Here is a 14,836-nt window from a genome sequence, read left to right as displayed (position 1 = left end):
AAAAAAAAAAATAGCTGGGCATGGTGATGCACACCTGTAGTCCCAGCTACTTGGGAGGCTGAGGTGGGAGAATCACCTGAGCCTGGGAGATCAAGGCTGCAGTGAGCTGTGATCACACCACTGCACTCCAGCCCAGGCATCTCAGAAAACATGCCTGATTCTGAACTGCCAAAACTAAGAAAAAGAAACTCCACAGACAGCATCTTCCTTTTTAACCCTTTATCACTGGAGTCAAGGAACCTGTATATGAATCCCAGGTCTGCCACTTATATTTGCAGCATGATTTGGGACAGTTAAATAACAAAAGCCTTGGTATTCTCTTCCATAAAGCAGAATTGTTTCAACGATTAAATAAAATAGTGTACTTAAAGCACTAACGTTTACTCCCTGACATACAAGAAGTGCTTAATAAATGACAGCTATCACTTATAATTTCCTTGTTTTATATTGCATCTAGACTTATCTGCCTCTTTAATATAAAAGTCTGGCCTATTAATTTGGCAATGAATCACAATTTTAAATGAGCATACTCGACCCAGAAATTTTCCATTTCCAAAAATTTATCCTAGGGAAATAATCACACAAGAGCTCAAAGTGTATGTTCAGTGGAGCTTTTAAAACAAAACGAAAACAACATACATGTTCATTAATAGAAGACTAAATAGACCGGGTGCAGAGGCTCATGCCTGTAATCCCAGCACTTCAGGAGGCCGAGGCAAGTGGATTGCTGAGCTCAGAAGTTCTGAGACCAGCCTGGGCAACATGGCGAGACCCTGTCTCTACAAAAAATACAAAAACTAGCTGGGCTGGCTGGGCGTGGTGGTGCGCCAACTACTCAGGAGGCTGAGGTGGGATGATTGCTTGAGCCCAGGATGTCAACGCTGCAGTGATCTGTGATCACATCACTGCACTCCATCCTGGGTGACAGAACAAGACCACCTCAAAAGAAAAAAAAAAAAGATGACTAAATAAACAAATTATGTTCTACCCAAACAATAAAATACTCTATTAAAAAAAAAATAAAAAGATTTGTAAGTACTGACACGGAAAGTTTAAGGTATATTCCTGAGTGGAAAAAAATGAAGGAGTAGAATAGGATATATAGCATGATTCCTTTTATATAAAATATATATTTCTACATATAACTAAATATGTATAAAGAAAATTCTAGAAAAATATACGTCAAACTTAATAGCACTCTCCCCTGCTAAGGCTGGAAGGGAAGAAAGGGACTTTTGCTTTCAGCTTTATACTAAATAGAATGAAAAATAAAACCTAGAGAAAAGAGATGCAGATCTTATGGCTCATAAAACAGTAATTATCTGTGAATATATTCCTTAAATTATCAACATAGCTCTTAAATTATTTTTATACATCCAGGAAAAATACAAACCACCAGTATAAGGATGTCTTAAATATGACCAAGAAATATATTCTTTGAAAATATTATAGTCAATTAATTCCTGACTTCCGCATATTTAAGTAGCTGCAGAAAACTTCAGAATGGAGGCTGCTCTAAGTATAGGATGCCAGCACCTACTGTGGTAGTACTTATCTACTCAAACAATACAGAGAGCTTACAAGTAACAGTCAGGGAGTATTAAGTATTTATACCTATAGCACAAGGCAGATAGTACCATAAGTATAAATACTTAATAAATGCTATCCTCAATAAAATTCACTAAACAGTAGATAAACATACACACAAATACGCTATGAAAATACTTTGTGTGATATCTATTATCTCTATGCTTCTTCTTCCACATTGGGATTAAATCTTACTGGCGAATATACCCTTGAGCTAAATGCACTCCAATACCTTATAAACACAGTGCCTATTTAACATTCAAAAGGGGGAGAGTATGTTGTCAGCTGGAAGTGGCATAAGGAAGGCCACATTCAAAAAGGATCACAACATTTTGAAGTTTTATTATATAAAACAGTGATACTCTCCAACAATACCAGAAACCTCTGTGTGCGTAAGATTTTTTGTCAACAACTGTGAAGAAACTATTTTAAATAGTATACTTCATTCCTCAGATACACGTATAAGTCAACAAGTAGAAAAGTAAACACAGAACTTAAAACACAGGTTCAAGATATAAATAGCTGGGCACGATGGCTCACGCCTGTAATCCCAGCACTTTGGGATGCTGAAGCGGGTAGATCACCTGATGTCAGGAGTTCTAGACCAGCCTGGCTAACATGGTGAAACCCCATCTCTACTTAAAATACAAAAATTAGCTGGGTGTGATGGTGGGTGCCTGTAATCCCAGCTACTCTGGAGAATCGCTTGAACCTGGGAGATGGAGGTTGCAGTGAGCTGAGATCATGCCATTGAGCTCCAGCCTGGTGACAAGAGCGAAACTCCATCTCAAAAAAAAAAAAAGCGGGGGGAGAAGAAAAAATAAATAGAAATCAACACCCAAATAAATATAAATGATTTTATCAAACATACTTACCATTGAATGGATTGATTCCTGCCTTTATTCTTGAAATAATAGCTTCTTTTACTTCTTTTTTCTTCACACATCGAATACCCAGATTTTGGAAACTAGGAGGAAAAAAACAATATTCAAAACTGCATTATAAACACATGGAATACTGCAAAAAGCAAACATAGCAATACTGAAGTTATCATGCTGTCAGCTGGACATACCAAAGCATGAATATGCTTCCAATTGCCCTTAATAAAGATTAGAGAGTAAGAAGTGGGGTTATGTGGCTGGGTGCGTGGCTCATGCCTGTAATCCCAGCACTTTGGGAGGCCAAGGCGGGTGGATCACCTGAGGTCGGGAGTTCGAGACCAGCCTGACCAACACGGAGAAACCCCGTCTCTACTAAAAATACAAAATTAGCCGGGCATAGTGGCGCATGCTTGTAATCTCAGCTACTCGGGAGGCTGAGGCAGGAGAATCGCTTGAGCCCGGGAGGCAGAGGTTGCAGTGAGCCGAGATCACGCCATTGCGCTCCAGCCTGGGCAACAAGAGCAAAACTCCGTATCAAAAAAAAAGGAAGTGGGGTTGTACTTCTAAGAACTGTTAAAATGATATATACTGTATCATTTTAACATACAGTGTTTTACAATTACATCTTACTAATATGCCTATGTCAAACATACCAAAATATAGATTAACAGTAAAGCAATACCAAATGGTAAAATTTACCTCCCAAATTCGGAATCAAATCAATAAAGTCTGTATGGTTGATAACGCAAAGCAAAAGCTGTAAAAAGATGTTCACAGGTTGGAGCTCACACCTATGTTTTGCTAGGCCCACAAAAGTGTTGCCTATATTTTTAAAAATCTGCACAGATTATCTACATTTAGAAATCGGGTAATTGCATATGAACATCTGGATTTCTGGCTTCTCTTGTACATGTTAAAGACCTGGCAATACTAAGCTGGCACAGAAACAACAGGCTAGGGACTGAATCCCATTTATGCAGGGCTCTTCAGTTTGCTACAGTGCCTGTTAGTCCTCCTACACTTGACCCACACCACTCATTTATGCTGTTTGCCTAGCTCCACGGAGATTTGCTTTTTGAGCTCTGAATTCACTGTTACTAGCAGTAGAATATGTTTTGTGCTATATAAAGTTATAGCCATTCATCATAACAAATTACTAAAATTTTTTTATTAGAAAGAATTTTAATGCTAACAATAATATTTAACAAGTTTCAAAATGTCATTTATGAAAAACTTCCCAATAGCTACAAATATTACTAATTTGCATATGTGTAGCATAGATGATGGTGGGGGGAACTCCCCCACCACCATCAGTCATACTTGTTCCCACATGGAAAAACCATGACATCAGTAAAATTGGGTGGGTGTGAATAAGGAAGCAAAACTCAATTAACTCAATTATAATAACATTACTATTGTTCAAACTTCACATGGCACTTGCAACCAGAGGCTACTTTGTCTGCCTGTCTCCATGCTCACGCTCTCTTATGTTCATGCTCTTCACATTCAATACACTTACAATTTTGCTAGCACCTAAAATATCTCACATTTCCTTCCTCTGCCTCCAATAACTACAAAAATAAATCTTAAAAAAAAAATTTTTTTTTGAGATGATCTCACTCGGCCACCCAGGCTGGAGTGCAGTGGCACCGTAACAGCTCACTGAAACCTCCACCTCCCAGGCTCAAGTGATCCTCCCACCTCAGTCTCCTGAATAGCTGGACTACAGGTACATGACACTGTATCCAGCTAATTTTTGTATTTTTCTAGAGTAAGGGTTTCACCATGTTGCCCAGGCTGGTCTCAAGCTCCTGGACTCAAGCAATCCGCCTGCCTCAGCCTCCCAAAGTGCTAAGATTATAGGGATGAGCCACTATGCTTGGTCGGCTAAAGCTTGAATTCGTAATCCTTTCTTGAAATCTAGGAACTATAATCTTCGTCCTCAAAAGTATTCCACTTCTTTGAAAGATTCTTGGTTTGATTCTTTTTCTTTGCCAAAAGATTTTATAGAATCTTCATATTGCGGTGGCTCAAGCCTGTAATCGCAGCACTTTGGGAGGCCGAGACGGGCGGATCACGAGGTCAGGAGATCGAGACCATCCTGGCTAACACGGTGAAACCCTGTCTCTACTAAAAATACCAAAAACTAGCCGGGCGAGGTGGCGGGCGCCTGTAGTCCCAGCTACTCCGGAGGCTGAGGCAGGAGAATGGTGTAAACCCGGGAGGCGGAGCTTGCAGTGAGCTGAGATCCGGCCACCGCACTCCAGCCCGGGTGACAGAGCAAGACTCCGCAAAAAAAAAAAAAAAAAAAGAATCTTCATATTAATACATTTATATTACTTCATTTTGTTTCATCTGGATAATCTCATATTTGACTGCTAGTCACAGAATATTAGAGGTGGTGGTAATTTTTGAAATTCTGAAATGAAGGATCAAGAGATTGTTTGAATCAATTATTCATTCATTCATTCACAGACATTCAACAAGTTTTGGGGTTCGTACTATATACCAAAAACTCTGCAAACTAATGGGGATATAAAATCCCTTTCCTCAAGAAGCTTACAGTCTAGTGGAAAGGTTGGCAAACTGTAACTCATGGACCAAATCCAGCATCTTGTCTGTCTTTGCACATAAAGTTTTATTGGAACACAGCCAAACTGATGTTTACATATTATCTATGGCTGCTTTCATGCTACAACAGCACAGCTGAGCAACAGAGACCATACAGCTTGCAAAACCCCAAATATTTACTATCTAGTACTTTACAGAAAAAGTCTGGTAGTCTCTGGTCTAGTGAAGCAGATATACATTAAATAATCACACATACACAAATGCTAAACTGCAATCATAACAAGTTTTATGAAGGAAGTATACATGATGCTATGGGAGCCTATGATGGAACAGAAGAGACTTCCAGGCAATAGGAACAGGTCCCACAAAGACCCCTATAGAAGAGCACTGGAGGAGGAAACAGAGGAAACTAAAGGAAGGCTTTGTGAGTGGAGTGTAAAAATTAAGGAAAGTAGAGTTTAATAGAAGGCTAGAAATACAGGTGGGTCATGTGGGCCTTATAGGATATAGAAGGAATGCTGTCTTTATTCCAAGAGCCAAACAAACCCATTAAAATGTTTTAAGCAAGGGAGAGACAATTCCATTTGTATGTGGCATTCCATAAGATCACTCTGGCTAAAGTTAGGAAAGACAGAAGGTTTGGAAAAGGTACAAAATGGTTGATGCAAGACCAGTCAGGTTATTCCAGCAGCCCCGATTTAGACTATAGTGGTAGTACGACAGTGATGAATTTCACTGAGTGAAGTGGATAGATTCAGAACCGCTTGAGAAAGTAATTGTTAGTAGATTCAACGTGTACACCTGGATGAGGAATGCCAGAGATGACACCTATAGGCCTTTCATAGCAATCACTAACACATGGCACATTGGAACAAGACCAATTATGAGGGGAAAGAGATATGATCACAGTAAAATCATGGTTTGGGGCATATTCTATTTGAAGTGCTTTTTTTTTTTTGTAAGAGATAAGATCTCACTATGTTGCCCAGGCTGGACTCAAACTCCTGGGCTCAAGCAATCCTCCTGCTTCAGCCTCCTGAGTAGCTGTAACTACAAGCATTAGGCACTGTGCCTGGCTACTTAAGGTACTTTTGAGACATTTAAGGGAATATGTTGAGAAGGCAATCAGACTAAACACCATTCCCCACCAAAAGGAATCAAGAATCTCTGGAAAAAGCTGATAGCTTCACGGCTGGGCAAACAAAGCACAAGACGGTCAGGCACAGTGGTTCATGCCTGTAATCCCAGCATTTTGGGAGGCTGAGGCAGGAGGATCATTGAGGTCAGGAGTTTGAGACACGCCTGGCTAACATGATGAAACCCTGTATCTACTAAAAATACAAAAATTACCTGGGTATGGTGGTGCACGCTGGTAATCCCAGCTACTTGGGAGGCCAAGGCACAAAAATCACATGAACTTGGAAGGGGGAGGTTGCAGTGAGGTGAGATCGCATCACTGCACTCCAGCCTGGGCAACAGAGCGAGGCTCTGTCTCAAAAAAGAAAAGCACAAGTCTTGAACATTTTGTTTTGTCAGAAAGTAAAAAAGTGCTCAAAGAAAGATGAGGACATATCAAAAAAACACAGGAAACAGTTTGAAGAGGCTTGCATTAATCAAATCCGGGTCAATTTGAAAATCAAAAGAATAACAATAACTATAATACATTAAATACAAGAATGCATGAGTTTATAGTAATACTTTTTAAATGGAGAAAGAGGAAGGGAAAGTTCTTCTTTATAATAGAATGCCAAGATAATATCGCTAATAATGTAAAAAACTGAAGGGATATTTTGAGAATTATACTGCATCACTTCTATAGATTTCTTGCCCAAAATGTTTCATGTTAACATGAAAATATTATTTATGTTCTTCATGTTAAATATAATGCTACCTATAGTGTGTAATCCTTAATGGGATCCTGAATTGGGGAGAGAGATGGAACAGCCATAAAGAGCATTATTAGGACAGCAAGTAAGGTGATCCAAAAATTCAACTGCCTGTAACTAAGAAAGAACAGCCAGAAAAGCAGGAAGTAAAACGGAAGTTTGTTTTCACAGAAAATAAGGAATAAAAATGTTTCAGGTAAGGAGTGATCATAGTGTAAAATGTTGTTGGGAGGTCAAGTAATATAGACAAATATTTGCCAAGTGTGTATAATACTAGATATTTTGTGTTATTGTAAGAGGAGCATTTAAAGCATTTTTTTCCAAATGGTTATTACTAATATATGTAGAGACTATTAACCTCTTTTCTGTTGTAATTAGTTCATTTTTCCCCGAAAGCCAATACATGTTCATTACAAAAATGAATTATAAAATATAAGTTAAAAGAAAAACATAAAACCCTACAATCTTATCCACCCAGACAACTACTAATACCTTAGTATTAACATATATACATCATGTATACGTATAAATTTATCTTAAATGAAAATAGGATTATTCTTCACATATTGTTTTAAAACCTATTTATCTGGCCAGGCAACGTAGCTCATGCTTGTAATTCCAGTACTTTGGGAGGCTGAGGCAGGTGGATCACCTGAGGTCAGGAATTTGAGACCAGCCCAGTCAACATGGTGAAACCCTGTCTCTAATAAAAATACCAAAAAATTAGCTGGGCGTGGTGGCACATGCCTGTAATACCAGCTAACATGGGAGGTTCAGGCAGGAGAATTGCTTGAACCAGAGAGGTGGAGGCTGCAGTGAGCCAAAATCACACCACTGCACTGCAGCCTGGGCAATAAAGCAAGACTCTGTCTCAAAAACAAAAACAAAAAAACCAAAAAACAGAAAACCTATTTATCTAATATATTGTGACTATCTTTACATACCAATAGACATATTGGCAATATGATTTTGAAGGCTGTACAGGAGTACATTGCATGAATGTATCAGTTTATTTAATTAATCCCCTTTGATTACTATTTGAATTGCTTCTAGCTTTTTGCCATTAAAAACAGAACTGCAATGAACAGTATTAGAGCATAATGTCTGAGTACACTTAATTATTTTCTGAGGCTAAACTCCTAGAAGTGGAATGGCTGGCTAAGAGGCATTCATATTTTTTGGGTTTTTGTTATGCAGTTAAATTGCCTACCAGACAACTTTATTAATTTACATTCTAACATGATGAATGGGCCCGTCTTCTGGTAGCCTCACTATCATGAAATATTACATGATTATTTTTATCTTAGAACTACTGTTATATGTTAATTCTATAACCTGCCATTTTCTAAATAATAACTCGAGTTTTCCAGTTGATTTTTCTCACATCCAGGCATTTTTATGTTAACTGTAAATGGGCGTGGCACAATGGCTCACATCTGTAATCCCAAGCACTTTGGGAGGCCAAAAAGGGAAGATTGCTTGAGTTCAGGAGTTCAAGACCACCCTGGGCAACACAGCAAAACCCAATCTCTACAAAAAATACAAAAATTAGCTGGGCATGGGTGGTGCATGCCTGTAGTCCCAGCTACTCAGGAGGCTGAGGCTGAAGATGGCTTGAGTCTGGAGGTGAAGGTGGCAATGGGCTGAGATCATGCCACTGCACTCCAGCCTGGGTAACAGAGCAAGACCTTGTCTCAAAATAATAATAAGTTAACTATAAATGAAAAGACAGAGGCTGGGCACGGTGGCCCATGCCTGTAATCCCAACACTTTGGGAGGCAGAAGCAGGCAGATCATCTGAGGTTGGGAGTTCGAGACCAGCCTGACCAACATGGAGAAACCCCATCTCTAATAAAAATACAAAAAAATTAGCCAGGCGTGGTGGCGCATGCCTGTAATCCCAGCTCCTCGGGAGGCTGAGGCAGAAGAATCGCTTGAACCCAGGAGGTGGAGGTTGCAGTGAGCCAAGATCGTGCCACTGGACTCTAGCCTAGGCAACAAGAGCAAAACTCTGTCTCGAGAAAAAAAAAAAAAAAGAGTGCAAAATTATTTCAAAAACTGTCCACCCCAAGAAAGGAAATCACAGTATACAATAAGTTTACATTTACTTTTAATAACAATAAAAATGTTTTCCTGCTAACCATCATAAGATGTGTCTACTAATGAAGAATGAAAGGGTAGTTCTAATGCAAATAGTAAAAATATAAGTGTAAAAATAGTAAATAGAAGTAGAATGAGAAAATTATTCTGCTAAAAAGTAACAGATTGTCACGGAGAAGAAACAGAAAGTCCTATGTCTTATCTTATTTCTGAAGATGTCTGTAACTGTGTACTTACAACAAAGGTCTGCGTTCTTGTCCAAATTCCGCTTCATAGTAGCCGTCTCTGCAGTCTTTTCCAACTAAATCATGAGGATGAGGTTTATATGGGTCATTCTTTGTTACTAATGTAATTCTCACTTTTCCTTTTCCATAATAGTTCATAATCTGAAAAAAGGGGGAAATTAAATATATGGTCCAAATAGATCGCATTATAAACTGATCTACTAAATGAGAGCTCAATTTACATTAATTATAATATAATTGGCACTAAATAAATAAAGTCCAATTGACAAACAACTGCAGTTTATTTATTTATTTATTTATTTATTTTTTTGAGACGGAGTCTCGCTCTGTCGCCCAGGCTGAAGTGCAGTGGCCGGATCTCAGCTCACTGCAAGCTCCGCCTCCCAGGCTTACGCCATTCTCCTGCCTCAGCCTCCCGAGTAGCTGGGACTACAGGCGCCCGCCACCTCGCCCAGCTAGTTTTTTCTATTTTTTTTTTTAGTAGAGACGGGGTTTCACCGTGTTAGCCAGGATGGTCTCGATCTCCTGACCTTGTGATCCGCCCGTCTCGGCCTCCCAAAGTGCTGGGATTACAGGCTTGAGCCACCGCGCCCGGCCACAACTGCAGTTTAGATGAAACTTTCCAAAGAATACCAGTATAGAAGAACTTACCTCTCAGCTTCTTGACATATTTTCTGCCCTAATTTCATTTGGTCATATCATTTGACTCTGCTTAATTTTCCTTTCAAAACAAGTAAAACTCTACCCAAATTTTATCATAGAACATGAGAAAACAGATGTTAAGTCACTAAATGCCCAGCTGTTAAATGTACTGTCATACCATAAACATTCCTTGAATATATATTTAAGCCATATTGGAAAGGATAGCACATAAATATGATCATTTTACTTAATATGTGACATTTCACTTCACAAAAATGTTTTTTCAGTAAGCATACCCCAAGTGCACTCTAGAACAGGCAATAAATCAAATTGAGTTTAACAACATCAAATTTCATATAGAAAGTACATCTTAGAACACAGAGTAAAAAGGAGAGTTTAATAGGGAAGAGGAAGGAGGACAGGAAATAATGCTTAGTTTGAAAGCTAGTAAATTTGAAAGAACAAAGCAGGGAATATGAAAACCAGCATACCACAAAGGAGCAAGGTAAAGTAAGAATGGGTAGCTTACGAGGTAGAGGAAACTAAAATCCATAATTTTGAATTAGAATTTGAAAGTAACCAGGAAGTATTACATTTCTTTCTGTATGAAAGTAAAGGTAATTGCTCAAGACTATAAGTAGGCAAATACACAACTCAAGCTGTAAAGTGTTTAGGACCTACTGGAATAGTAAAAATACAGATCTTAGAAATATTTTAGAGATGCATAGGATAAGATGAATTATGAAGAAAACTTTAAAAATGACTCAAAAAACTGGCCAAATAGTATTTCCTTAGTTCCTTTTTATTAGCATCTCACTCATTTTAACATTTAAAAGACTTACATAACCCAAATCCATACTACTGCCAAAAATGTGATAAAAATAGAAATCTGGAATTCAATATATAATTTTGCCACTGATTTATTCTATAACTTAGCAATTCCCTTTAAGTTCATCAACAGAATAGACTTTGTAAATAATCTAGTTATAAAACAATGAATTAAGATCTGTTGATAAAAGTAACACTTTTCAAATAAAAAAAAAGTAACACTTTTCAAAATCTACTTTGCCATTAAAGTTTTTAATTGGCATTTAAAGGATAAACCCTTCACTGAAACTCAAATGAAAAACAGTTTACAAATAGAAAATATAAATTCAGTACACTGGGCTGGATGCAGTGGCTTACACCTGTAATCCCAGCACTTTGGGAGACCGAGGCGAGTGGATCACGAGGTCAGGAGATTGAGACCATCCTGGCTAACACGGTGAAACCCCATCTCTACTAAAAATACAAAAATTAGCTGGGTGTGGTGACACACGCCTGTAGTCCCAGATACTCGGAAGGCTGAGACAGGAGAATCACTTGAACCCGGGAGGCGGAGGCTGCAGTGAGCCAAGATTATGCCACTGCCCTCCAGCCTGGACGACAGAGTGAAACTCTGTCTCAAAAAAATAAAAATAGGCCGGGCGTGGTGGCTCACACCTGTAATCCCAGCACTGTGGGAGGCTGAGGTGGGTGGATCACGAGGTCAGAAGATCAAGACCATCCTATCCTGGCTAACATGGTGAAACCCCATCTCTACTAAAAATGCAAAAAAATTAGCCAGGCGTGGTGGTGGACGCCTGTAGTCCCAGCTACTCAGGAGGCTGAGGAAGGAGAATGGCATGAACCCGGGAGGTGGAGCTTGCAGTGAGCAGAGATTGTGACACTGTACTACAGCCTGGGCAAAAGAGTGAGGCTCCGTCTCAAAAAATAAATAAATAAATATATAATAAGTAAATAAATTTAGTACATCTTGGCCGGGCACGGTGGCTCATGCCTGTAATCCCAATGCTTTGGGAGTCCGAGACGGGTGGATCACCTGAGGTCAGGAGTTCAAGATCAGCCTGCCCAACATGGTGAAACCTTGCCTCTACTAAAAAATACAAAAATCAGCTGGGCGTGGTGGTGGGCACCTGTAATCCCAGCTACTCGGTAGGCTGAGGCAGGAGAATCACTTGAACCCAGGAGATGGAGGTTGCAGTGAGCCAAGATCGTGACATTGCACTCCAGCCTGGGCGACAAGCACGAAACTCCATCTCAAAAATAAATAAATAAATTTAGTACATCTTATAACTATTAGTATGTTTACCAAAGTCATTTTTGGTCAAAAGCTGTTAAAAATTTATGCTAATGTGAGAAAACTACATTTATAAAGTGGTATTTCGAATCAGTCAATGACCCAGAGAATCAGAGACAAGCAACAAAGGTAAGAAAAAGGAGAAAAAAATGTTCTAGCCCCAAGACTAGCCAAGAATAATTATGACTGAGTTATCAAACCTATGTTTAATCTACAGAATAGTATCACTCACCTCTGTAGAGAATGAGTTTTCCTTATTAATCTTTGCGTTCCATGAAAAAGAACATGATCCAAAAGCTGCCAACTATCCCCACTGCAGATAGCTATATGGTGCTGTGTATTAATCTAAGTAGAGCAACTAAACATTATGAGTCGCTCTACTTAGGTTAATACACAGCACCATATAGCTATCTGCAGTGGGGAAGACTCCATATTATATTTAAGAGATGTCCTTAAACATCTATCTAATAGATGTCTTTTTAACAGATCCGTTTAAAAAAAAAAAGGAAAAAAGAAAAAGACAAAACTGTGGAGATGACTGTTAAGAAACTGTCCCTTTAAAATAATTGCTATAGCTAATATATGAAGCAACTAATAGCGAGATAGACATAGAAGAAGGGTCTATTACCTGGATAGAAGGGTATGTTCGGTTGTTGTCTGTGCTGTGCTCCCCTGGAATGCTGCCCGCTGATCGTCCTTCACATTTGTATCTAAAACGCATTCCCCTCTGCCTGGGTTGTTCAATTATCTCTATATATGGGTTATACGCACCTGAAAAGTTTTTTAAAAGGAGGAAGTCAGTGAGATTAATATAGCAATTAATAATGGATGTTAACACTTCTGCTTTTTCGTAACAGCAGACTAAAATAAAGATTTTTTTCCTCCTAACATTAAATAACAAGGTTGAAATGTTATTTTGGAGATTGGCTGGGAGAGGCACCTTTTTTTCCCATTCAGATTGAGTCCCTATGTAGTGTCAAAACAAGTCATTCAAACCATATTGATTGGTTAGCACTTTATAGCTTAATATCTATAGCTAACATCAATATGAAGTTCTGAGATAACCACTTCAGAGATATCCACCTCCCACGTGAGACCTAGCAGAAGGGTTTCCCCCAAGATTCCCCAAGAAGGGTAGAGAAGATAGTACTCAGAAGTAAAATATTACACTCCTAAAGTGAGTTAAATGTATTTAACTGCTTGATTTTACATCATATTCATAATACTAAATGAAAAGACCATTCACTGAAAATGAAAATGCATTTAAATCCCTGCAGAAGCATATGTAAGTTTTTTCTATCTCCATTCAAATGTTAAAGGACTTACACATAGTATATCAAAACAAGCCCCAGGAGGGACTTCAGGCTCAAAGAATGTGTCATCAGTCCCATGTAAACCTTTTCTAAAGATACAACAGAGAAAAAAAAATATTTACTTTCTATAATAACTAAAATTCAAAATAAGCATCTGCAGAATGAATTGCTGATACATATAATAACATGGATGACTCTCAAAATCATTATGCTGAGTGAAAGAAGTTAGACCAGAAGAGCATATACTGCATGATTCCATTTATATGAAACTCTAGGATATGTAAAGTAACATACAATGAACAATAGCAGATCACTGGTTGCCTAAGAACAGGGATATATGGTGGATAGTAAAGGCAGGGGGGACAATGGACATGTTAATTATCTTGTGATGATGATTCCAAGGTTGTATATGTATGTCAAAACTTATCAAATTGCATACTTTAAAAGTGCAGTTTGTTGTACATAAATTATATGTCAATATGTCAATAAAGTTATTTAAAATATATGCAACTTTACTATTTTTTATTATCCAAATTGTGGGAGGAAAGGTAAATAGACACTCAACTGTACTTGCAAGTAGGGGAGTTAATAGGGGTGTGAAGATGTTTTCCATTAAAACAAAAAAAAAGGGTCCCTTAATCAGTTTAGTGCCGACTAAGGCTTCTCCCGTTAGAATGCAAGCAATCCTGAGAAATGGTAACACAGTGGGCCTTATCAGAATAGTATGAAGAAGAGGCCTCTGGAATCCTACCCCAGCTACTTCCTAACAGTAAGACCACGGAAAAGTTATTAAAATTAAAATCTCTTCGTTTCCGCCTCTGTAAAATAGGAATAATCATAATAGCACCTACCTCATTGGGTTGTTGTGAAGATTACAGATTATACGTGCTAAATTCTTACCAAGTGTCATATATACATATACGTTCAATAAATGGTGTCTATTATTTCAGATGCTTTCTTGATAACAATGATTTAGTGATACCATGGTGGCATCACAACTGTCACTCTAAAAGACCTTACAGAAGAGCAAGGCAAACAACACATATTATTAGACTACAGAAGGAAGAAAAGCACTAACAAAATTCTGTGGAAATAAGAGTGGAAGAGTCAGGAATGCCCAACTATGTCAGTGGAAAAAGAGCGGTTAATAAAGCAAAAGAGCTGGGGAAATAAAGAGGAAAAAGGTAGGTATTCTAGGGAAAGGGGAACAGTGTGTCCACAGAGGAGGGTTTATTTAAGAATCACCAATGGAATACACTTCCTCTCTTAGAAAGAGAACTAAAAGTCAGAGCACACTTGGCAATGTGGATTTCATTTTATGTGTGATGAAATCAATGAATATTTTGATGCAGGCAAATCACATGATCATATTTACATTTTAGAGTAAAAATTTTAAGCGGGGCACAGTGGCTCATGCCTGTAATTCCAGCACTTTGGGAGGCCGAGGCGGGTGGATCACGAGGTCAGGAGATCGAGACCATCCTGGCTAACA

The 14,836-nt window shown here is 38.5% G+C and overlaps 1 protein-coding gene across 1 annotated transcript in view; it reads right to left on the bottom strand.

Annotated features, from left to right (window-relative positions):
* Window positions 1–14,836, bottom strand: part of REL (v-rel avian reticuloendotheliosis viral oncogene homolog) — a 51,054-nt gene that overhangs the window by 27,629 nt on the left and 8,589 nt on the right. The window contains exons 2-4 of the mRNA XM_011941821.1: window positions 12,660–12,802; window positions 9,263–9,411; window positions 2,463–2,554 (exon numbers count right to left, since the gene is read on the bottom strand). Of these exons, the coding sequence (XP_011797211.1) occupies window positions 2,463–2,554; window positions 9,263–9,411; window positions 12,660–12,802 (384 nt within the window). The remainder of the gene's footprint in view (window positions 1–2,462; window positions 2,555–9,262; window positions 9,412–12,659; window positions 12,803–14,836) is intronic.

This window comes from Colobus angolensis, unplaced genomic scaffold (assembly GCF_000951035.1).
Source record: "Colobus angolensis palliatus isolate OR3802 unplaced genomic scaffold, Cang.pa_1.0 Scaffold201, whole genome shotgun sequence".
In the NCBI taxonomy this organism is placed as follows: domain Eukaryota; kingdom Metazoa; phylum Chordata; class Mammalia; order Primates; family Cercopithecidae; genus Colobus; species Colobus angolensis.
Note: the sequence above shows the minus strand (reverse complement) of the source record. Positions and strands in the feature narration are given on the sequence as shown.